At 35.2% G+C, this 26,716-nt stretch overlaps 1 protein-coding gene across 1 annotated transcript in view; it reads left to right on the top strand.

Moving 5' to 3' along the window:
* Positions 1-26,716, top strand: part of NCAM2 (neural cell adhesion molecule 2) — a 271,224-nt gene that overhangs the window by 149,805 nt on the left and 94,703 nt on the right. Inside the window, exons 5-9 of the mRNA XM_054061402.1 lie at positions 593-736; positions 6,827-6,964; positions 12,001-12,118; positions 17,418-17,578; positions 25,877-26,022. Of these exons, the coding sequence (XP_053917377.1) occupies positions 593-736; positions 6,827-6,964; positions 12,001-12,118; positions 17,418-17,578; positions 25,877-26,022 (707 nt within the window). The remainder of the gene's footprint in view (positions 1-592; positions 737-6,826; positions 6,965-12,000; positions 12,119-17,417; positions 17,579-25,876; positions 26,023-26,716) is intronic.

Here is a 26,716-nt window from a genome sequence, read left to right as displayed (position 1 = left end):
TTACTAATAAAATTAAATATCAAGTTTGGTTATTTGGAGCTGGACTAGTTAAAAGCCTCATCAGGCCTCAAAAAATCTTGTTCAGTGGCTTTTAGGTTTTCCCCAACTGATGGTTTTCACAGACAGTGAAGCTAAAGTTTTAATAAGACTTTCACAAATAATTTTAGAGGTTTTGATGGACCAAAACCATGACGTTCTAATTTAATAATATATTGAGGAATAAAACACACCAGAGAGGAAGTAGACTATTAATCTGAATATACAGATCTATAAAAAACTAAAGTTTCAAAAATGGGCTCTGAAACATTGAAAACAATGAAAAATATATTTATAAAACATGCTTAGTTTATATAAATTTAAGAAAGACTTTCCTAATGCAAAATGATTTTAAAATCTTTTCTACAGATAGAGTGGAAGCCATATGTCCAGAATCATTTGAGGCTTTTCTTGGGTACTTATGCTAAGGAAATAATTCTGTATTATCATAATGAGAATTCTTATTAGTCATCTTTATCTGATTTAGTGTCACATATAATTTTACTGCTAAGTGAACTGCAAGATTCTCACTATATTCTGTTTTCTTCCTTTTCAGAAAAGCTCACTTTCCAAGATGTAATATCTCCACAAGAGTTCAGACAGGGAGAAGATGCAGAAGTTGTTTGCCGTGTTACTAGTTCACCTGCTCCCATTGTCAGCTGGTTGTATCGGAATGAGGAAGTCACAGCTATTGCTGACAGTTAGTATTTTGGTAACTCTTTAAGTTATGCATTCTAATTAATATTAAAGTATTATTGTAAAAGAAGACTAATCACATTAGAGTGGAGGATAGATTTTGATTAGCCCATCAACTTAAGTAGAACTTAACCAGCTTCTGTGGTCTATAAAGAATTCACGCGCAATGGTTTTCATTCATGTATGATTTTTTCCCAACTGGGAATTTTGTCTAGAATCACCATGAGGGTCCAAATGCCCAAAAGATTGCTGGGAGTTCCTTTGCAGCTACTTTTCCTGGGTTGCTATGTACGTAGGGTTTGAACATATTTTTAAATCACGCACAGATAAACTCCTCTGTGCACACAAAGCTATGAAACTGACTAAAGACTGTGTTGACTTTGGTATACTTGCACATTAGCTCAGGGACTTTCAGATGGATAGGCTTTTTCCTCAGTAGTGAGAATTTACTTCTATGAGTGTAAGCTTCCTTTTGATTTACAAACGACTGGGAACATAAGTGAACTGCTTAGAGATTACCTCGCAGCTAGGCTGATAAAGTTACATCAAGTTGAACCTCATTTCCCCACATGCAAGTTCTAAACCTGTAGAGGGACAATTAATTGCACACGTAGAATCTGTGGGATTTACCACCTCAAAAACCATGAACCAATTTTTCCACACTGTCTCAATAGTTGTTTTTACCTTTATGGGAAACAGGTCTTTCCACATTTTCTGGAAATGGAAATAGTATTGTTGGTGAACCAGCTTATCCATCTTCTCATCAGTCTTTATCCCTGAATGTACTAAAACTCAAGGGTGTAGTGTATGCACTTAAAATTCTTGTTCTTTAGAAACAAAATATTAACTTTATTTCAAAATGAAAATGAAAAGTTATATTTGTTTTCTTCTGAAATCACATAAACAACTGCAGAATAGTTGCTGGGAAAAAAAAAAAGACTTGATTGGTGTTTCTGGACTCAGTCTTAGACTCCTTTCCATTATGAAAGAAAGTTTCAATCAAACTTCTTTCTTTTTTTTTAGTATATCCTATTTCTTCTGTCATCTAGACAGAGACACTAGGAAGAAATAGCAAACTTTTACTTTTAGAAAAAAGAGTTGAAATTTGGTATATTTAATTAAACACAATATAGGTGACAGAAAGAAGATTTTGAAAGCTGTGAAAACAAAACAAGATTTGGCAATTTAGAAAACAGTGATTTTCAAGAATCCAACTCAGAACCTGAAAAAGAAAAAGTGTCTCAAAGATCTCTCTTGGGTTTTTTTAATTGCCATTTTATTTGTTGTTTCCAGTCAATTTGGCTGCTGTAGGATTGGCAAAGGAAATAAAGCTAGATTTCCCTTCTTTTTCAAAATTATACACTCAGGACAATTTAAGTTTTTAAATCTCAATGTGTAAATTTGTCTTTTCAATGATTTTCTTTCACCATGCTTACAATGTGAAAAGGTAGAATGACAGAAATCATTTTTTATTTAAATAACGAAATTCTTACCTTATATTCTGATATAGGGTAGTATCCAAATAAGATCTCAGTCATGCTTGAGGAGAAGGGAGGTTTTAAATAATATAAAAATAGGATATTGTGAACTTTTTGAGTATTGGCAACATCTATTTGGGTTCACAATGCAGGTGGAAAAAGTGTATACCCAAATTCTTACATTTAAGAATTTTTTTCATTCATTCTGAAATAAAATGAGTCAGTTTCATATTACATTTCCAGTTTCAAAATCTCCAATGAAGGATCAGTACCTGAAACGTATTCACATAACTTAAAATTAAAAAGCATCAAATGCATCTGTCATATTCTAAATGGTGCCTATTAAAAATGAAGTAACTAATAATTATTGGATTTTAGTTCACATTAAACTAAAATACTGAGAAATTTCATATTCATACTGATTGGATATTGCAGTTTATTTGTGGGGCATGAGAAAACAGTTTCTATTTTAAGCATTCTAGCACTGACATAATAGGAAGATATGAGATAATGTCACTATTTTAATTTCATGGCTTTTCTATTATATTCTTGACTATTCCACTGTTGTATATGTTACAACTAGTAGGATTTTTGCAGCACAGACTTTTGACTGTTTCAGTTCTGCAAATTCTTGGTGGTTAATAGTATTTATATTTGTATATTCCATCTGAACAGAAGACTGCTTTCTTCACCCAGAAAGTCTGTGCACAAAATTAGAAGTGAAAATTTAAGGATTTTTGCTCTGTATTAGGCCTATAACTGAAATAGCTGTAGGTGAAATAGCCTTTCACAATTCTGAATTAGTTTTTTATGCTCCCAGTAGCTTATCTGTTCCATTGCTAGATCATTTTAAGATTTATAGTCTCTTCTGAGTTCTGAAAACAAAGCTGTGAGTAATAAAATGTGGGAGTGGCTATCATTGTTCTGTTAAAAAAAAAAAAAGAAAAATCAAAGCAAAACAAAACCAAACCCAAAACTAGGTGAACGATGAACTCCAGATGTCTTTCTGTTCTTAGACTGTATGTTTAAGATTTAATATGGAAATACATAAAGCATAATTTTCTGGGAATTTCTCTGTTGTCAAGACCGGAATTGTTATGACTTATAATTCCATTGTATGGGAGTCAAGGATATTTTACTACTATAAAAGTGAATGGGATTTTTTTCATTGAGCAGATCTTGTCTGGAATTGTAAGTGACTTCCTCTATTTTTGCATAATTCTGGGGTTTCAAATTACATTAAATACGATCCATTTTACAGCTGCTGAAGGACAAGCTGAATCGAGTCAGTTTCCAGAAGTGAAAGCCATCCAGCTGACTTCAGATATTGCTAATCAAGAGAAATGGACAGCACTTTATCTCTATGCTGACACGTGCATGATAGCAAATCCTCTTTGGGGATGGTTACAACAATGGAAGCAGAGCAACTGGCAGCACAGAGACAAACCCATCTGGGTTGCCCCATTGTGGCAAGATATTGCTGCCCAGCTAGAGAGTCTTGTTGAATAAAGTACATCATGTACATGGTTATCTACCCAAGAGTCAGGCCACTGAAAAACATCAAAACAAACATCAGGTAGATCAAACTGAAGAGGCTAAGTTGGATTTGGACTGGCAACATAAGGATGAACTATTTATAGCTTGGTGGACCCATGCCACCTCAGACAATAAAGGAAGAGATACAGCATATAAATGGGCTTCTGACTGAAGGGTGGACTTGATCATGTGCACTGTTGCACAGTTTATCCATGAATGTGAAACATGCGCTTCAATTCAGGAAGTCAAGTGGTTAAAATCTTGCTGGTATGGAGGACAATGACTGAATGGCTGATAATTTCAATTGTAGCTAAGATATCATGTTTTCCGATGTATAGATATAGAAGAAGCTGAGAGGAGCATAGCCAGGCAGCTAATCTAAAATGGCTGAAGAGGTATTCAGTACCATATAACAGCGTGCTCAGTATTTAACACTAAGTTTGTTGGGGGCCAGAGCTCACAGATCCACAATTGCTGATCAGGATGGACTTCACAATCCGTCATTGGGTCATTGAGTTATAAGAAATTGCATTGAAGTTTGCATCACTTCTTTTGTGTATTATTATCATCATCATAATCATAATGTCCTCCTCTGGGGTCTTGTTAAACTGTCTTCATTTTAGTCCACAAGTTTTACTTTACTTCCTGATCCTTCGCCCCATCCCACCAGGGCAGGGCAGTGAGTGAGGGAGTGGCTGCATCATACTTAGCTAATGACTGAGGTTAAACCATGAAAACCTCTTAAATACACTTGTGCAAACTGATTTGAGTGAAGGGAAAGGTTGGCATAAGTTTTCTTCTAAATTAGGCATTTGAAGTTGATGAGTTGATTGTCCAGAAAATGATGAGTTGGAGGAGTGTAGTGCCAAGTCACTGTCCACATCTAACAGTATTCAGTTCAGTGTAGGACATGTTCTTATTACAATATCCATGGGCCAGTGAACTTTATTTCTATGTACACTATCTCTGTGTATCAGATTGTATTACCACTTAATCCTACTTCTTTGAACCTCCGGAGTGTTCCATAGTACACGTGCATCCATCAAGATCTAACCTTTGCCTGTCAAGATTTCTGTGTATTTGTTGATGCAGCTGGTCTACGCACAATTGATTCTTGCTGAATGAGAGTAATATCATTGTAAACTTGGTGGCATTTTTAAAGCACCATGAGCTATTCTTTCACAAGCCTACCAGAGGATAAAACATGTAGAACAATGATTTCTAAAGGAAGTTACACATTCAATTCACATTCCGTTTTTTAAGTTTCTTTATAATACAATGTGTATTAATTTTGCCTTTATTAGTGGTGGAAAAAGACCCAATTTTTTTTTCTTCAATTATACCTAATTTATTCATGACATATCTCCTGCTGTATCCTTTATATTATTCATCAATGAAAGTTGAAAAGATATCCAGCCAACACTTACTGGTTTTGTTTCCTATTACTAAATGAACTCTCATTTTTTTCAGTATTTTAAAGTAATAAGGGTGACCTGCAGTATAGTCAAAGAGAGGCTAGAGCACACCTTTTCAAAACATTTTGAAACACAGCTCTCTGAGAATTGTGTAGGGAGAGAAAAGAAAAAGATGATAGAATTTGTAAGTGGTAGTGTGTGAAATGGCATTAATATTCAAGCATGACTTTAATAAACCAGGCATAATTAGCGTAAATGTATTGAGGACATTGATGTCCTGTAAACCTCTATCAGGTGAAGCATAATTACATTTCCTTTTTACATTTTTCTTAATAGAGTTCTTGGTAATGAAACAGAACCCATTTGTCATAAAAACCTCTTATTTGTAAATGTGTGTGCACATTTGTTCTATGAACAGGCTCTTAACTGTATAACTACATAAAAGGTTTTCTACCAAGTGTTGTTTAGCACTGTTTTAGAATATCAGCATTGAGTTGTAGGAAACAGCATTCTTTAAAAATCTAGCTGAATCAAAAATGAAACCTAATTGAAAAATGACACTTGGTTGCTAGTTAAAACTGAAAGTGAGTGAATCTCATGACCTCTAATGCTGAAAGGGTGACACTGATTAAAATAGAACAAGAAAGACAGCTAAATAACAAGTACGCAGGTTTTTCAAAAACCACATACAATGAAATGCGGGAAGTAATTCTTCTCAAAAGACTCCATTAATATTGCCTAGTTATGGTGGTTTGACCTTGGCCAGCTTCCAGACACCCACCCAGCCACTCTCTCACTTATCCTCCTCAACAGGATAGGGGTAGAAAATGAGATGAAAAAGCTTGTGAGTGGAGATAAAGGCAAGCAGGTCACTAACCAATTACCAGCACGTGAGAAACAGATTTGAATTGTGGAAAAGTAGTTGAGTTTATTGCCAGTTAAATAGTGTTGAATGGTGAAACACAAAGACAAAATTAAAGTAGCACCTTCTCACTCCTTTTCCTCAGGCTCAACTTCACTCTTTAATTGCTGACTTCTTTACCTCCTGCACCTGAAACAGTGCAGTGGTAGAGAATAGGGGGGTTTATCAGTCCGTAACAGTTCTAGCATGGGTCCTTCCCATGGGCTGCAGTTGTTCAGGATAAACTTGCTCCAGTGCGGAGTCTTCCATGGACGGAAATGTGAATATCTGCTTCACCATCCTCTCTCCCAGGCCTGTAGGGAGAAATGTGCCATGAAATTGGCACAGAGACAGTTTGTTAATCCAGATAGAGAGGGAAGAATTTTTTTTTAATTATTTTATTACAGATTGCTCAATTTATCTTTTTTTTCATCTCTTTAATCTTTTTGTTATTCTATATAGGAGTTCGTGAACATTCCACTCATTTTGCAATAGTTTATAAATTTAATTTATATTTGATGACTCCTCGAAGTAGGAAGTTATGGATAGAAAATCCAGAATTAATTTTATGAACTATCAATGTATTTTGGAGTGGTAAAAAACCTCAAGTTTCTTGGCTGATATTTTACTTTAAATTGATTAAAGTTTTCTCAGTGCGCCTTCTGATCTTGCAGAGAAAGTATGTAAATGCAATTCATTTCGTTAACATTCTTCACATCGTTCGGGTTTACTAATACCACTTAATCTCTTACTTTACTTTCTAGATCGATTTGCAGTATTAGCAAACAATAATCTCCAAGTTCTTAACATCAGTAAAAGTGACGAAGGAGCATACAGATGTGAAGGAAGAGTGGAAGCCAGAGGAGAAATTGACTTTCGGGACATAATTGTTATTGTGAATGGTAAGGAGTAGAAGTTTTAGAATTGACTTCTTGCTTCACTTGATTCTCATAGCCTCTTTTAAAATACACCAGCTTTTAAAAGATCCTGATTATACTGGTTAATATAGTTGTCATATCTGTATAGTTACTTAATTTTTTTTTTTAAATGTACTACACTCTGTAAATAGAATATATTGCATTTCATAAGATCAGTGTATGTAAACACTGGATTATTGTTTTTAGTCATTCAAGGAACATTGACAATCACTACAAGGCTTGAGTTTTAGATTATAATATGCAGTAGTTCAGTTCACTGTGTATTTTTCAGTGCTTTGCCATTTACTGTTAAAAAAACACTTTCAATTTTTCAGTTATTCACTTTCACTGCATTGAACATATTTTGTTAACTGTTCCAAGAGTCACAGATACATTTTATTAAGATTAACAGTACTACTTATAGATTATTAATATTTTATTTTATGAGGACTAAAATACATGAGTTATCTGAAAAGTGTCATTATACCTTTTACCAGTTTGTAATAAGCCTGTAAGAAGGAATATGAACAGATTAAGATAAAATGGAGCATTTAGCTCAATCTCTCTCTTAAAATCTGGGTTGAACTGTTGAAAAATAAATATCTCTTCCTATATTGTCTGGAAAGGACACAGTTCATAAATGGTATTTTTTATCTATGTATTCTGTTTTATGTCAGTTTTTCAGTGAAACTACTTCCATAGCACCTATCAGGTTTTGAGTTTTAAAAGCTTTGTCTTTGAATGGTCCTTCTTGGCAAACCTCAGTTTATGGAATTCATTATGTAAGTTAAATTCTCAGTTAATTTCAGGAGAAAGAGCAGCTTCTGGCACAGGTTTTATTTAATCCATATAGTGAAGCAACAGTCTTTGAAGTAGAATTATTTTGACTGTTGTAGATAGTATACAGACAGTGGCAAGCAAACAGCTGATTGTCCTACGTGTTGTGATAGATAATAACATTACATACCCTATGCACTGTGCAGACCCCTAACAAATTCCTGCCCTCTCTGTGCATTACAGTGCTGCATTATGTTGGCTTCTGGTTATGTAAAGTTCCAACAGTGCATCGGACAGCATTTACAATGCTGAAGGAGATTTTCTGCTGCTGCTATTCATGTACATGTATATGAACTTACATTCTGAACACCTTTCACATCCACCTGGTATTTATATGCGATTTAGCTGACAGTGAGGCTGTATTTAGCCTGAGAAGTCAGATTGAAAACTGTCGTCTGGTTTCACATCTTTTATTGATGGATTACATCCACAAATTTAGTTCTTCATATATTTATTATGACTCTAGACAAGAAAGCTGATACTCGTTTACCTCTAGACTTCGGTTCATAGTGTTGGGAGTAGAATGGGTTGTGATTCTAACATGATTGCTCATGTAAAGTGGTATCAATTAAGAACTACTTTCTGCTTCAGTCTTTGTTCTTACACATGTATTAAGAGTTTTCAGTGGAAATACATAATTGAAGGGAATATAGGGGCTGATGTTTTTGTTTTGCTGATTTATTTGGAGAGTAGCATGTGGGTTCTGTCCCTACTGCAAACAGTATATGAGCATATTGCTTTCTAAATGTCTTCTTTGTTACATAGCAAGAGTTGATATTGTTTCTATTTCTTAGAATATGATTTGTTCCAGTGCTCATACATACTTCACTCAACAATGTAAGCAATGATAGAATTGTGTGAAATCCCAGGTTCCCTTTTACAAGAATAGTTACAAAGATTTAACTAAATAAGAAACTATTAGCTACCCTTTTACTCATTACCCCCTAGTTAGAACATTATCCTTGGTGCAGGTGACCACTATGTCCTCTGATTCAGGGCAAAGATTTGAACTAAGATCACCTCTTCTGTGAACAAGTACTTTATTTGGTACTGTTTCTCTGCCTCTCTGTCAACTAAAAAGGGGAGGACAGAGAGAGTGGAAAAACATTTTGAACGGCTGAGAGCACCTGAGCCTTACAGCAAGCTGATGAAGACTAGTCTCTCAGAGGCAGATGATACGGGATCAAATCCTCTCAAGAAGAGGAGAAAATTAAACCTAGGATGAAACCTATGATTCCCATATTTAAAAACAAGAGGTAAGTTCCCTCTTGAGCCATTTTGATCATGACTGAGTCAGCCCTGTCCTTATGGGTGATACTTGCCTGTAGAACGTTTTCTTGTGCTATGTAGAAGCAAGAAAAATTAACGACCACTAGAACTGTTACTACACAATGAAGCACTAGACTTTGCAACCACCAAAATTAAATGGTGAAAAGCCACTCCCCAAATGATTTAAGAGTATGTTGCAAAAACCCATTCTTTCTTTTTCTGAAGCTAGGTGGCTGTACCCATATTGAGGTACCCAAGTAGGAGAAATTTTCACATTTGATGTAGCAGCATATGCAGGTGATATTGACTAAGTGGAAATGTCTTAAACTTTTTAACTTGAATACCTGGATGGAATTTTATTTTCTTCCTTATTAACAATGATTTCCTAAGAAACTAAAATTAGATGACTTTAAGCTTATTATATTTATTTTTTTATTTTATTTTTAGTAGGCTACTAATTAAAATTAATTTCTTATAAATTTCTTACATTAAAGAGGATATTTCTTAGTTTGTATTCATGATATAAATTTAAATTAGTCTCCTCTGGGGGTAATTAGTAAGCTCTTATAACTACACATAGAGATAATGTTGTAGAGATGCCTCTCATTTTGAAGACAAGGAATTAATAAAGGCAATGGTGTGCCTTTTGAAACTACGTCTTCCATTCTCCATTCCATCTGGATGCTAAGCTGGTTGAAATAACATTGGCTAATTCATGTTTGAGAGAGACATAAATAACAGAGGAAGAGGTGAAATGGATGACATTTCCATCAGACCATAGTAGAGAATGTTCTCCTCTATACCAGTGTCCAAACTAGCTGATCATATCTGCAGTTATGACTGAGGTCACATGCATATAGTTTTAGCTGTAAAAGAAACTATTTTGAAATTTATTTTCAGTGTTCTGGTTAGTGTTGTAAGACCGTACTGAATAGTTTAATGGTGAAGGCCCTGAAATGCATCACGAATCCTTTCTCTACTCACTTATGGAAAAGAAGAAAACAGTAAATTTGCAGACGAAGTTGTAAAATTCATTTGCTTAGATTAGCGACCCACAAATTTAGAGGTTCGTTGCCCTGGGGACATGGTATTTTTATATCCAATCTATATCCCAATGTTATAGAAGACTCCCAAAATACCCTCTCACCAAATTGTGAAATTTAGACTGGAATCCCTTGCTTGCCAAACCAACCCTCAGAAAAGTAGTACAAGCGCAGTTGGATCCAGATTTAGTACCCTACTGAAATGAAGAGTTCAGACCCTGGGTTCTGTCATAGAAGTTCCCACTTTAGTCTTGTCCTGCATACATCAAGAACGAAATAAAATATAAATAGATACTTTCACAGAAAGAATTTGTGAGAAAAATAAAATTTTACTTTTGCAAAGAAAAATAATATTACATTTCATTGTCATTGAAGCGTCTCTCTGAATATTGGAGTGCTTAAATAATGTGTTGCAGTACGTAGTTGTGAGCTATGAAGAACCTGCTATGGCAGACAAAGAACTGTTCCATGTTACTGAGTATATATTCAGGTCCAGATGTAAGAATGCACTGCAAAATGGCTAAATTGTATATAACGTTTTCTAAATGACACTTTTTCATGGAAGATTTTGCACAACAGAAGGGTTTTGTATGCTGATTAATGGCCCATGCAATTTCAGCTGGGAAAGAAGTGATCTTAGAGATATTTAAATATCAACACACCATTCAAAAGTGTGAAAAGTACATAACAACATTTATTTACCAATCATTGATGGTTCTAGTACATTATTTTTTAATAATTTCACATATTTAAGGTTTAGAACCTGGAAACACTTCTGAAGTAGAATTCTAAAGCTAAAAAACTGCCTGTAAAGCAACAGTATTTGATTCTCAACAGTTTATGAGAAAAATCTGTGGAAGTGCTATGGCAAGCTAAAAGAAAATTCATAGGGATTGCCTCTTTCTCCTTCTTTTCTCTAGTGAAAGTTAAAGCTAAAAAGGATAATTGAGTCACTCTGATTACAAGATGGACTTGCTAGCAGAAACCTGTATTTTGTGAAGCTCTAATCTTCTTTTCCCTTTCCTCTCGCTTTCTCTGAGATTCCTTCTTTTCTACGTAACTTCTTCGTTCCAGTCTGATGGAATTGCTTTGTTTATTTGCTTGCTGGAAACAGATTTAGGACAGCTGTCTTAAATTATCGTATGAATCGATATATTAGAAATCAGCCAGTGAGATGTTGTCTTATATATTTTTGTTGGTTTTTTTTTCTGCTAGGTAGAGATTCTCTGTGAACTTTTAAAATTTTAGTAATAACTTCATCCCATCAAAAACAGACAAAATTTGTTGCTCTCAGAACACAATTACAATTTTGTAATGAAATTTCCCAAAACCATTGGGTTCTATCACATTTCACCTTTTGAGGCTGGAGGTACTTCTGGCTAGGAAATGTGCCAGAGTTCAGTAAAAAAATTAAGTGTGCATGAACAAGACTACTATATATTGAAAGCCGTTTTAAAAAGCACTGTCTAACATCAGGACATAGCTGTATGTCAACTTTATAAGTGAATGCAAGATAAAAAAGACTAGAGATACATTTTCATTTGAGATAGTTAAGTTAGTGCAAATCATAACTCCATGTGTCTTATACATGCTAGATATAACTTCTGTCACTTCAAACTATTCTGTAAGAAAATTAAAGAAATACCGAAAAGACTGCTAAAAAAAAGTTATAGATGTCCTGATAATATTAAAAATCTCATATTAAAAAAAAAAAGAAATACTAATAAGTGATTCATATTGTAACTTGATATGTAAGTGTAACCATAAATTCCAAAAATTAGCAAGAGATTGTATACAGTGTTTTAAATTTCTCTGGAAGCTCATAATATAATTTAGTTTTCTTTAATATAATGTAACATTTTATTTTTTCAGTTCCCCCTGCAATTATTCTGCTACAGAAATCTTTTAATGCCACTGCAGATCGAGGAGAGGCAATAAGTTTGTTCTGCAGAGCCACTGGGTCACCTCCACCTGAAATCAGTTGGTATAGGTAAGTTCAGTTGCAATCTGCACATCAGAGCACATAATTTTAAGGTGCTGCAATTTTCTGCCACAGTCCATTAATTTGTGCAACCTTAACTTATTTACTGAAGTTTAAGAGCATTTGCTGTCCATTTATCTTCTAACTTCAAAAGCTAGATTTAGCATTTTTAAGTGAATGAACTTAAATTTTCAGTTGCACTCGGGTTACCAGCAAGTGCGGTAAATGTAGAAAAGTAAAATGCAATATTGACGTGCTTTCTTGGAAGGAAACAAATAAAGCTGATGGACTGAGTTCATGTCTCAAAAATGGTACAAGCAAAAATCTCACAACAGCTTTTGCATTATGCATAAATTAATATCAATAGAGATCAGCAGTACTGATAACAAAATAACATTTTCCCCTACTGTAAAAATAGATTCTAACCCTAACTCTCCATTTTGATGACATTCAGAAAGAGGTATGGTTTTAGACATGGCTAGGATATGGGAATATTTCATTGAGTAAGTTTCAGCTGTATTTTGTGTAATCTGTAATATAATTTATAGTGTAAAATATAATATGTTTTGAAAGTGGAACTGCTTTTAAAATTCATGTGGGTTTTTTTGATGATATCAATGACATGAACATGATAGAGTCATGTAATTTGGGAACACTTACCATATAATATCTGTAAAAATTCAAATAACCATATGCTATATATTTTTTCAATTTTAGCAAAGATATGCATCAATCCTGAAACTTAAAGTGTCTTAGTCTACTCATACCAGTGCACATTTCTATTCTACACCTAAATAATTTGCATCTACTTATATTATTTCAGGTGTATTAAAAGGCCACTGTGTTTTCAAAATAGACATAGAAGGGATTTCCATCAATCCTTAATCTCCATTGAAACCTATGAACAATGTTAGATTAATTTTAAATATTAGCTTCCTTTGACTGACACCATTATCTTAACACGCCATAAGTCAGATGTGGATTTAATTTTTTCCCTGGTGGAATTTGAATCACAGGAAATGTAAATAAATAGAATGCTAAGTTAATTCTTTAATGTATTTGAATTCAAAATTCAGTGAAGAGAAAAAAAAAAGAAAAACAAAATACACAGAGCCCAAATTAAAGAACTGATACTGAATTCAAACTAAATTTAAATATTCTGAATATTTAATTTCTTTGAGGTATTTTTTACAATGTATGTCTTACCTGTCCAAATTCTTAATAGTTTTCTGAAATCTGGTGTCCTAAATGGTCTTCTTGTAAGACAATCAACAATTAATTTCCATGCTTTGTTAACATCTCTGTTTACAGTTTTGAGGGTTTTTTCAGTATTTGATAAATGTGATGGTATGTACACAGGCTAAGTGTCTTTGAGAGCCAATTATCTCTGTCTACTGATCAGAGCCTAGTGAAAAAATTTCCTTTAATTTTCCAGCCCCTGAGACAACTGACTTTTTTAAATGACTCATTAAATATATTTTAAAATATTTTACAAAAGCTTCACAGACTTGTGTGCTGGTTAGTGGATCTTAAATGAGGAAGCTTCTGTTCTTTTCCTGTTTAAGAAACTATCACACAGTGAGGATCATTGGCTTATGGGCCTATGTTTCCTGTTATCTTTATTTGTTTTATTTTTCTTTAATTGTCTTTTTTTTTTTTTTTTTGCCTTATCAGTCTATACTTTCTTGTCAGAAAAAAATATTGCTTTTTTATTTGCTGACTGTGTGAGATTGTAAATAGGTAGGTGGAAGAGGCCCCATGTCTCTGTAATAGAATATTATCACCGGTATGCAAACAGGGAAAAAATAAGGTGAAAGGACTTAAATTACTTTTTTCAGGAGGAAGCAAACTGGATTCTAAGTTGTATTCCAGCACTAAATTTCTGCATCAAATTTCTGAAATCTCTGTCCCGAACAGTTCAGGTCCCCTTTCATTCACATATTGGTAGCCAGTTAATAGGATTCAGAATCTGGTGGTATCCTCTCCTTGTCCTTGGACTTATCTTGCAGATATGTCAAGATAAAGACCTCAGTTTTCTAGAATATTTGGGGTTCTTTTGCTTTAGAAATTAGAATGACAATAGGAAAGTTAGATAAACATAAAAACTAGAAAGAATTGTCGGTGATAGAAAAGTCTATCAAAACTGATCTGTCTGATATTAATATGTCATCCATTGAGAACCTAATTTAATCCGTTTATCAGGGTTAATGGCCAAGATGTCATATTTCCAGTTTCATCCAGTTTAGTATATTTTTTAATACTGAAAGTGGCTTGATATTAACCTCCATTTTATGGGTTTTTTTTATATAAAAAACAAGTGGAACTACATCTTGCATTTGGTTAAGTATTAACGCTAATTTTGGAAGGATTATAACCTATGGCTACAGCCAGTTATGGGAATAATGTGTTCAGTTTTATTCCCAACTGGACCATTTATCTACGTGAGTTCAGTTATTTCATTTCACTTGCCTCAGGTTAACCATTTGTAAAATGGGCTTGTGTAATAAAGTGACTTAATAGAAGTCTATTTTCTGAAAACACAGCTATGATAAGGAAAAAAGCCCAGAGACATGCAAACTGTTATAACAGAGAATAATGTTTCCTTGTAAAGCATTCAGAAGTATATGGAGCATTCTGGACAACTGAAGAAAAGCTCTGATAGAAAGGATAAGAATGATTTTTACTCCATTCTGCTAGAAAGTTATATATATATATTATATATATATATATATATGTATAAAAAGTACATCCATACCTGTTCAGATGGTTCATTAAGATTCAGGACCTGTTTTATGCACAGTTCAGTCTTCCTGTGTCTTTGTTGCCTTTTAAAATGTGCTCTGACACCAGTTGTTCTCTCATTTGCTCTTTGAAGGTTTCTTTAGTAAGAACTGCATAATTTGGATCTATTGTTGTGTAGTCCTACCTTCCTTGAAGTCTACTGATATTTTAGTAAATTTTTGAAAACATTTTTTATTCTCTTTTCTCTTATTTCCACTTTGATTTCCAATGAACTGATTTAACTTCAGCTGGGGCATGAAAAATGGCTGTATTTTTAAATGACAGTACTATTAAGGTGGCTTATATATACCTGTGTGTTGACTGTAAGCAAGATGCTGAATGAGACAGTCATTTCAAGCTTTAAACTCTAAGACAATGTCTAGTATGTTAAAGCTTTAACTATTTATATCAATACTTTTCATTTCCAAGTGATGAAAATGTTTCGGATTTTGTCAATTTTAAACGGTAGCATCTGAACTAATGTGTCAATCTTTCTTGAAAAATGCTTTAGTTCACTTACAAATTTGTCATTTAGAAATACCTAGTCAATAAGGAAGGTCAGCAAAGTTTAGTTGCTGCTCTATTTAATATGCATTTATACTTTGTTGATATTTCATAGACCGAGGGAATATAATTCTTTCATCATTCAACTGACATCTCTGTTGAAGCTGGTATTACATTAGTGTAAAGTATTACCTTCAGAGAAGCAATACACTCATAGAATTAAATTAGCCAGGACTGAAATATAAATATCCAAATGCACATGTCAGGTATTGGAGATCGTTACTGATATGAATAGTGATACTGAAAACACGGTGATTGTTTACAACCGTGGAAATAGTATACACTAGTAAAATTCAGCTGGATCAATCCGCTTATCTTCACCAACAGGTCTTAGAATTATCTGACAAAAGAAATAATCCGCTTTTAATGTGTTACCTGTTCCCCGATATCAGCATCAATATGAATCCCTCATGTTCCCTAGAGACTCTGGAGAAATACTCATAATCTCATTTCTGCTTAGAAATTGTCATAGATATAGTGATGCTTGTGATAACAGGCTTTTGGAAACTACTTCTGACCTTGAATATAGACTTTTGTCTCCTAACAGAAATCGCTAGATATTTTGTGAAACACTCTATGCAGAAAATTAGATGTGTCCTGTTCTGCAAAACAAATTCTACTATTTGCTTTGGAAAGGAGATATATGAGTATCACAATAATGTCTTGAAGTAGACTGCTAAGTGGACTAGAGATTTTTAGAAAAATGTTACTCAAATGCAAGCTGTATAGGTGCAGGAAATCCTATAATAGATATTAATGTTCCCATGAAAGAGGCAGTATTCTTACTTCTCAGGAAAATCTTCTTTTAGAAAATATGAAATATAGGCTGTTACCAGCATTATGTGAGCACAAAGAAGGCGAAAATCATTGTTGCTCAGATCTCAAAACTGGATGTCCTAGATTAGTCAATATTGAATAGAATATTTCAGTTATGCATATTAGTTTCATTTTACAATAGTTTATTTTCAAGAAGTTGGCATTGTCAGCAGGACTATCATTGGTTACAAAAATCAGGCAATTTTTGTGGAGGTGCTTATGAAAATAGATTGTTGATGATTTAACAGAAACAAGATCAAAAGAAGTCTACAGCAAACAAGGCGGAATGGGAAGAAATAAAAAAACCAGCTAGAATTGCACTTCTGTAAAAGAAACTGTTTTGATAACTCTGCATACTCCAAAGTGTTCAAATGGACCAGTCAGACCTTGATCAGCCCCCAGAATTGTTTACAAGTTTTATTATTTCTGTGACATCTGTCCAGAACTCATTCTAACTTCTGGAGTCACGCCTGCTTACGAAGTTGTGGCTAGCCCATAAAAACTGAGAGGAAATAATTTGGAAGCATTCCTTATGTGCCAATAGGCTCTAAAATAAGTTGAAATATTTTTTTTTATAGCCTAGTACATTGTTACTAATGTGAACTGCAAGAGTTACACTTTAAAAATCCACTTTTAAATGTTTCCTCACACACAAGTATGTATTTCTACAACTGACTCGTTTCTATCCTTCCTTGAGTGTAAGCCATTTGCTAGAGTTTCTATTCATAAGCCTTTTTCTAACATTGAGTCAATACTGAACAGTTAAGAATGAAGATATGTTATTTTTAAACATATATTTTAGAACCTGAACATAAAATTGTGAAGCTGGGGTCTTGAACATCCAAATGCAGTTCAGAATGCTTTGCTGACTTCTAGAACATGAACATTCTTATGAAGAAAAACCCACTGTGATCCTGCAGGACAATATTAAAATGCTAAAATCAACTGCCCTCTATACATGCTGCCAATTTATGCCAGTTGTGTTAATGCATATTTGAGGTTAGCTTGAGAGCAGTCTCTTCCCTCAAAGATTATTCTCAACATATTGATATATTCAACATATTGACATATTATTTTCAACATAGCACATTGTTTCAGACTTTGGAGCCTACTGGTTGATTTATATATGATTTTCGTGGTTTTTTAGGAATGGTAAACTTATTGAAGAAAATGAAAAATACATGCTGAGAGGAAGCAATACAGAACTAATAGTAAGAGATATAAAAAATATTGATGCTGGTCCTTATATCTGTAATGCTAAAAACAAAGCAGGAAATGATAAAAAACAGACATTTCTTCAAGTTTTTGGTAAGTATTACACAATATGTTCCATCCTTTTTAAATTTAAACAGTACGGAACTGAGGTTATAAGTGAAACAGTATTCCTGTAAGGTATATACTGATGCTGCCAACCACTTTCTGTATAATTTAACAGCTTCTTCCTCCCTGTTGACTACTTTAACCTTTACACCTGATTTCAGTCTTGCAAAGACGATCTTCGTCATTTGCTTTTCTAGTCTTCAGATACAACACAATAAATGTTAAATTGATAATTCACTATAGTTTTCCTTAAAAATATGACTGCTTGCAAGAAAACTAAGAGGAGAAAGAGGAGAAAATTCTGAAAGGGAAAAACAGGTTATTTGGTCTTCTAATCAGTGATTTCTTTTATAAAAATACACCATGCAAAGGCGTGTCTGATATTGTACTTGTTTATCTTTCTTGATTTTCACGCAGTCACAACAATATCGGCTGAACTGAGTTTCAATGGATAAAAGTAATAACACGAAAACTTATTTCTCTTTCTATGCTTCACCACCCAATCTGTGTTCATGATTCTCTCCTTTACATAAAGCTGATGATTTCTTTTAAGCTTTGTGTAGCTATAACCTAGTGAGAGTAGGCATGTGTGAGATTGTAGAAAACCTCCCTTGGAAACTTTGTGCAGGATCAGGACGGTAGCATACTTATGAAAAACCTACACAAAAGGAATGTGTTGGAGTTCTTTACATTAACTGTGGTTTGTAGTTGAGAGAAAGACCATTTATGTTAAAAATAGCTAAATCACGTACTTAGGACAATGAAAATAAATTTTAAGATGCAGTTAAAATTAATAGCAATTTATATAAAATGAAACCCTTTTAACGGGAGAGGCTAACCTGTTAACTTGCACTGTGAAGTGAATGGGTTAGTTGTTTCTGTGTGCCTTCCACTGTCTTTCTCATTTGGGAAACTCTTCACAGCCATCCATGCTGTACTGTCTCCAGTGTTCTGTGCTTCATATGAGTTGCCTAACCACTGGACTACGTTGTTCTCAGGTGCCTGAAGGTTCTTCTCACTTACTTTTCAAAGGAAAAAGATGAAATACAATTTTAAATTTCATCCTAGCCTCAAGACATAGAGTAACTTAAAGATTTTTTTTTTTAAGAAACCAAAACATTTTATTCAATTATATTTCCAAAATTGGAAAAAAAAATGAAGCAGTAGGAAAGACTTGCTAGTTTTGATATGAGTTTAGGTAAGTTTCAGGCAGAAATAATTTCACAGGTTACTCAAATAATTTTCAGTATGAATTAAAGTTTGTAGGTTTTGCCTAAGGCAAGTAACATTTTAGTGCAAGGAATAGGGAAAGGGAGACACTGGGATGATTGTTCAGTGTGCATGTTCTTCCATCTTTTAATGACTGCTATTCTGAGAACTCCCTGGAAAACTACATCCAAATGATTTCATAGATACCGTGAGTTTGTTCAATCACAGAATGGTAGGGGTTGGAACACATTTTGAACTTAGGCGTGCTTTTTGTTTCCATGACACCCTAAAGTGCTAAATGCCTTAAATTAATTCTTTCTTGCGTAAAAAAAAAAAAAATAAAAAAAAAATCATTTCTTATCTCTAAGTTTGGAGCCTATTCATTTCTTTGGCTCTTAATTCTCATTTTAAAATAAAAAGTTAAGAATAATCCTGTATGTTCTTTACATCAAATGTAGTTTTCTATCTCACTAGTTTATTTATTTTCTGAGCTGTGAGTTTCCAGTCTATTTAGTTTTTCCTGCTCTGAAAACCATTATGAATCTCTGAACCATGCAGTCCTGTATCTTTCTGGTTAAAATCCCCTGTTTGTGAAATGGCAAGGCAAGAATGGTACACAGGATTCGTGTTCTGAGGGGAACTTGGCTGTTCAGCAGCACAGTGCTGCTTCTGTTTTGATCTTGGTGTATTTTCTCACATTACTTTCAACCCTCTGGGTCTCCCCGAGTACTGAACTGGTGTTTCCACAGAACTGTCTGCGGTGTCTCCCAGATCTCTTTCCTAAGTGTTTATAGCTAATTTAGAACACATCATTGAGTATGTCAATTTAGAGTTATTTTTCCTGTGTGCATTACTATTGGATGTATTTAAATTAGATTATAATAATCTGTGTAACGTTAGTTTGACTTTAAGGAATAGTATCATAAATTAATCCTCTTACCTTATTTGTAATCACTAAAGCTATTGTGATTTTAGTCTAATATTTTCTTTACAAAGCACACCTCCACTTTCAGTCTGAAAATGTGGGGCAGATTTGTTATATTTTTTCCTACGAACAACTTTACTTCATCTTTCATTTCTTTCACACAGATTGATCTCCCAGTCATATATACAGCCAACAACTTACTGTACTTTTCTTCACCTTAAATTTATTTAAAAAAATTGCAGTCTGAAAATGACATGGCAGATGACTGATTATTACAGCTAAATTAGTACAGATTATGCCAGTTTTTGTTAAAATGACCTGTTAAATTACATTTTTCTTTCCTACTCCACTAGCTTGCTTGTCTTACTTGCCTGCTATCTTAAATTTTATTTTATAGTGCAAAGTTCTTGGGGCAATAATTATTGTTTCTACTGCAACAAGGCTCTTGCAGAGTTGAAACTTGTAATAACAGTAATGTAACTGTTATGCAATACAGAGTGACATTATGGCATTCAGCATTTAAAATTTCTAGTGCTCTGCACTTCTGGATGGACATGCCCATCTCTGCACCATCTAACACCTGCAGCTTTACTGCCTGATACAAGTGTGGCTGTGCAGGAATATAGCATAAGAGTATGATTCCTGATGTGTCACAGTAATGAAGAGATCCTATCAGGCAGAGATACAGATGTATACTAAGCCTCTTGCCAGTAAATACGTTAGTCTAATAATAAGGTGTTTGAAGCAGTTCTTTTCATGAAATGTAATCAGGACTATCTCAAGGTTTATATATGTGATGCTTCCCAAGTCTGATGAACCTCCTTTATCAAAGAATACTGGTAGAACTCTGAATTCAATAAATTGTGTACCTTTTTCAGAAACACCAGTTGTAAGCAACCAATAGCAAATCTGGAACCTCAGATTCCTATCCCTGATCTTCTTAACCCTTTTGGAGAGGCTGTGAGGTACACAGCACTGAGCTTAAATGTTTTGTTAAAAAGGTATTGCCCTTGTCTGAGAGCAAGGAAGTAGTTTGAAAGAAATTTGTTTATTGAGGTAGTGTCAGAGAACAGCACCAACCTTCTCTGTTCAGAGTGCAGACTTTACAATGAGTAAATGTTATTTCTTTATTTGACAGCATCACTCAATATTTAAAAAAATGCATGCCTAAAGAAAAATTCTTCTCCTTCCAGATAAAATAGTTTTAGTGACGTTTAAACATAAACCTTTTCTATATCAAGTCTTTCTTTCATTTTAGTCAGGTCATTCAGTGTACAATTTTTGAAGTACGTTATGGTACAAATATTTCACTATTTTTGTCTCAAGAAACCAGCAAAGACCCAGAGGCTTCACGGCTTAACATTACAGGACCCTGTATTTTCATTTCTTTCATATTTGCCAGAGCAATTTACAAGCAACTGCCAATTCCAATCAATGCAGGCGAGTGTCAATGGAAGTTGTGGTCAGTTCCTCGCACGTTGTTTCTATCACTCCTTTCTCCTCGCACTCTTCCTCTGCTTCAGCATGGAGTCTTTCCCACAGGAGACAGTCCTTCACAAACTGCATGGGTCCTTTCCATGCGGTGCAGTCCTTCAGGAACAGAATGCTCCAGCATGGGTCCTCCACATGGTCTCATGTACTGCCAGAAGACCTGCTCTGGTGTGGGCTACTCTGTCTCCATAGGTCTACAGGTCTTTCCAGGAGCCTGCCCCAGCATGTACTTTCCATGAGGTCACATACTTCTATGGGCATATCCACCTGCTCCAGCATGGGGTCTTCCATGGGCTGCAGATAGACATCTGTTCCACCATTTACCTTCATGGGCTGCAGGGGGACAGCTTCCCCCACCATGGTCTTCACCACAGGCTGCAAGAGAATCTCTGCTCTAGTGCCTGGAGAACCTCCTCCCCCACCTTCTTCACTGATCTTGGTACCTGCAGAGTTGTTTCTCTCACATATTCTCACTCCTCTCTCCCAGCTGCTGTTGTGCAGCAGGTTTCCCCTCTTAAATATGTAATCACAGGCACTACCACTGTCACTGGCAGCCTTGGCCAGTAGTGAGTCTGTCCTGGAGCTGGCTGGCATTGGTACTATCAGTCATGGGGAAAGCTTCTAGCAGCTTCTTACAGCCTCCAATACCAAACCCTTGCCATTCAAAATAAGTACAACTAATTTTGTAATTCTCAGATAAATGTTATTGTCCTGTGTGCAAAATATTTCAGTATTTTTCCAATGTCAAAAATATAATTAAAAATTAGTGAAACAGTGTAAAAACTTTCAGTCAATAGCAAGTTATGACTTATGTCCTGCAAAAACAAAGCAATTAAATAATATCTACAATTTGAGCTCTCTTCTTCTTCATAGGAGTAACTGTCAGCTAGATATATTTGATGATTAATCAGTGTTTATTCCCTTAAATATCAGCTGCTCATGTCTAAAATGCCAGGCTGAAACTTGTGATCTATTTGAAAAAGTCCTTAAGGAAACTTAGAATACAAGTCTAAGACTAAAAATTAGAGTATTAGTTATATGTCATAGTACATACATATTCTTGAGAAGATCATTATGATTGTCATGGCCAGATGAATAATCCTCTTGTTCTGATGGCAATAATGTAATTGAAAATTTTGCAAATTTCTGACATAAAATGTTATTTATGATGCCTTTTTTATGAATATATTTGCTGTATCTCTTTCCTTGTTTCCAGGGATGATATTATATCAAAAGAAAGAAAGGAAAGAACCAATTACATTGTGATCAGGAGATAAGGCTATAGAAATATAGGATCTGTATTACCCAAGATAGAATATTTCATAGCCATATGGATGATCCTGAAAGTGAGAGTAATAACTGAACTAATGTTGAGGTCTAACATGGTTATCTTTTATCTCAAATTCTTTTTTGTAGTTCTTTCAAATGACATCGCTTTTATACTATTGAGCAGAGTTTCAGCTTTTCTGAGCCAAATTGATGTCCTGGCATGGTGCTTTTGCTTATTACCTTCTACTGCTTCCAACAAAGCTGGATTCAGTTGACATTTCAAGAGCCCTTGATTACTCAGGGTTTTGGTTTGCTTTTTTTTCTGCACACAATGTCACTCACCGTAGATTATATCTTAATGAAGCAGGATGCAGTGCTTTGTTAGGTAAAATATTACCTGTTTTTCATCTCTATGCAGTAAACACAGATTATTTGTGATAGTCAAGGGTGAACAGACAGTAGACATGCAACAGAAGGAGTATGGAGATAAGGAATGAGAAATGACACCAAGAATAGTGTGGTTGAAATGGATAAAAGAGAGGTAGGTGTTGTATCTTGATACAGCAAGTTTGAACCTGATTTTTTTTTTTTTTGGTACTGCTGAATGCAGCAGATGTGAGACAATGGTCAGAAAGGAAATAGTGGTTGTAAAATGAAAAAAGAGACCAAACATAAGGCAAACATTCTTCACCGTAAGGCAGTCAGGCACTGCAACAGGCTGCTGAGAAGGGCCGTGCAGTCTCTGTTCTTGGCATATTTCAAGATAGTACTCAAAAAATCCCTGAGCAATCTTGTCAGAACAGGGTCTGTTGGCATTGTGTTCTTGAGAGGGTTGATCAAAATGACCTCCTGGAGTCTCTTCCAACCTGAATGATTCTCGTTCCCCTTTAGATCCATTAACATAAGCCCATATTACTTTTCTTTGTAGGACATACTTTTCTAACCCCATAAGAAAATAGATTACCTCTCTGTTTATTTTCTGCCTTATAGAATATAGTGTAGCAGTGCTTCCTCAAAAGCAAAACTCAGGAAAATGTATTTCTTTCAACAAATATCCTTGAAGTTTACAAAGTCCATATTAGGAGCTGCTAATGTTAAATTTACTCATGCAGTACTTTTTTTACATGTAAATATATTGAATCATATTCTTATTACAGGATTGCATGCTAGGTTTTTAAGTGGGATGAGTGTTGAACTCAATGTGTAAAGTAGATAGATTCAGAGAAATGGATTAATGGTTGTATATGTGTTAATGTACAGGGCCAAAACATTTTGTATGAACAGAGTTAAATGCAGTAGAAGAAAGTAACATTCTATGCACAGTTCTACAACAGCCTTTTTGTATGTCGTTATACACATAAGTGTTCAGGTGCAACCAGAAATTGCATTGCTTATGTAAATAACCTGGTAGAGAGCTGTAGTTTCTGTGTACTAGTTGCTATAAAGTGGAAAGATTTGAAGGATTCAAACAATGTCCAGAATTTGTATTTTATCACCTATTTACTCAGTAAGTAAGGATTAATAGCTTTATATCAGAGGACTCTGCAGTTCTTAGTAATGTTAATACCACTACAATGTTTGTTATCAAGAGATTTTGTTAAATTCAATGATTTGTGTAAGACAGATATTTCATAGAATCATAGAATACCCTGAAGGTCATCTAGTTTCAATCTTCCTGCCATGGGCAGGGACACCTTCCAGTACATCAGGTAGCTCAAAGCCTCGTCCACCCTGTCACTGAATGCCTCTAGGGATGGAACATCCCAAATTTCTCTAGGCAGCCTATTCCAGTGCCTCACTACCCTTACATTACTTTTTTTGTTTCTAATATCTAATCTGAATTTCCCCTCTTTCAGCTTAAAACCACTTACCCCTCGTCCTGTCACTGCACTCCCTGTTAAAGAGCCCCTTCTCAGCTTTCCTGTAGGCATCCTTTAAGTACTGGAAGGCTGCTCTAAGCTCTCCCCAGAGCCTTCTCTTCTCTAGGCTAAACAAACTCAACTCCCTTAGCCTGTCCTTGTATGGCCAGTGCTCCAGCCCTCAGGTCATCTTTGTGGCCCCCCTCTGGACTTGCTCTAACAGATCCATGTTCTTCCTGTGTAAGGACTCCAGAACTGAATGCAGTATTCCAGGTGAGGTCTCACGAGAGTGGAGTAGAGGGGGGGAATCACCTCCCTCAACCTGCTGGTCACACTTATTTTGATGCGGTGCAGGATATTGGTTTTCTGGGCTGCAAGCAGACATTGCCAGCTCATGTTGAGCTCCTCATACACCAGCACACCTAAGTCCTTCTCTTCAAGGCTACTCTCACTCCATGCTCTTCCCAGCCTGTATTTTTGTATTTTGTATTCCCTGAACCCAGATGCAGGACCTTGCACTTGGCCTTGTTGAACCTCACAAAGTTTGCGCAGGCCCGCCTCTCAAGCCTGTCAAAGTCCCTGCAGACGGCATCCCTTCCCTTCACCACACATCTTGGTTGGCAAACTTGCTGCGAGTGTACTCAATCCCAGTGTATATACATAATTCTGTATTTTTCCCAAATAATTTGTACTTGAAGATAAACATTTTCATAGAATCAAAGAATGCCTGACACAGGGAGGCACCTCTGAAGACTGTCTAGACCAACCCCTTTCTCAGATCAGATGTCTCAAGACCATATCTAGTCAAGTTTTTAATATCTTCATGTGTGGATACTCCACAGTCTCCTGGTCAGTGTGGGTTTCTTCTTTTTAAATATAGTTTCCCGTGTTTCAGTTTGTTCCAATTGTCCTGTCACCAGGCACCAGTGAGAAGATTCTGGCTCTATCTGTTACTCAGCGCTGTTGGGTATTTATACACATGGCTAAGATTCCCAGAGCCTTCTCTACTTAAGGGCACTTTGCTGGCTTATGGTCAACTTCTTGTTAATCAGGACCCTCTGGCCTTTCTCTGCAGAACTGCTTTCCGTCCAGGTTGCTCTCAGCCTGTGCTGTGCATGGAGTTATTCCTGATCAGGTGGAGGAAGAATATGGAAATGTGGAATCTTTGCTTCATTCCTGAAGTGTCAGCAAGCAGCAAGAGCTAGCTGGTCCCTAAGGGACAGTAAGCCAGGAGCAAAGCACGTGAACACAGACACCAGGGCAGGAGCCTGTCAGTCAGGACCCATCCAACACTACCCCAGTGATGGACCAGGCAGACCTGGGAGTGTCAGCTGTGCTGAACCAGGAGTCCAGGGCATCAGATATTCAGAAATGGTTGTGCAACTTGAAGTCAGAAAAGTTGATTGTTCTTATAGAAAGTAACATTAAACCTTTAATTAATCCTATGTAAACAACATGAATGTTCTTTAAAACATAAATTTTGACAGGACAGTCTTTGTGCAAGATGAGTAATGTAATTTGTGTTTTTAACAGTACAGCCTCAAATAATACAACTTAAAAATGAAACCACATTTGAAAATGGGAAAGCTACCCTTGTTTGTGAAGCGGAAGGAGAACCTATCCCGGAGATTACTTGGAAAAGGGCCATTGATGGAGTAACTTTCTCTGAAGGTGACAAGGTAAATCAGCCTTTAATGTCTAAAATATCTAAATATGTATTGCTTGGCTAATGTTTTTGTAGATAGAAAGCTAATTTAGAGACAGAAGAATTCTAGATTCCTCTGGAAGCGAAAGGAGTTGCTGCTTTTCAAGGTAATGAGAGAGATGTGGAGATACTATATTCTAAATTAAAAGAAAAAAGGAAAAGCAATGCTGAAAAGGTAAAAGTGCAGAAGGTAATTTACTTCATCGGGCCTAAATTTTCGTTCATAATGCCTGGATAAGGGTTTCAATTTCATCTTGATTATAATGCCTGCACATAGCCCATCTGTGTTTGGACTCTGTCCGGTATTTTTCAGAATGTAGTAGAGCTTATAGAAATCTAAAATAAGAAATTCTGAAGACTTTAGAATCCTTTACTTCCCACTTCTGGATGTTTGGGTTTTTTTTTTTTGTTTTCGTCTTTTTCTTTTTTGTATTATTCCTATCTTCTCTTTTCTTATATTTTTCCTCACACAGAGCAAGTAGTTTATAAGTACAAGTTTAGCCCATTTTCCTATTTTTTCCCCAATGTTCATATTTTATAACAAAAGTAAATTGAGTAAAAAAATGTTACAGTATGACAATTGAGCAAGTCAGTTACTATGTGAACAAGAGCTGTAATTAGATGAAATGGTGAAAGCAAAAGGGAATGGTGTAATGCTATTCCTAACC

The sequence above is a fragment of the Cuculus canorus genome, chromosome 1, assembly GCF_017976375.1.
Source record: "Cuculus canorus isolate bCucCan1 chromosome 1, bCucCan1.pri, whole genome shotgun sequence".
In the NCBI taxonomy this organism is placed as follows: domain Eukaryota; kingdom Metazoa; phylum Chordata; class Aves; order Cuculiformes; family Cuculidae; genus Cuculus; species Cuculus canorus.
This window is presented reverse-complemented; position numbering and strand designations above follow the sequence as displayed.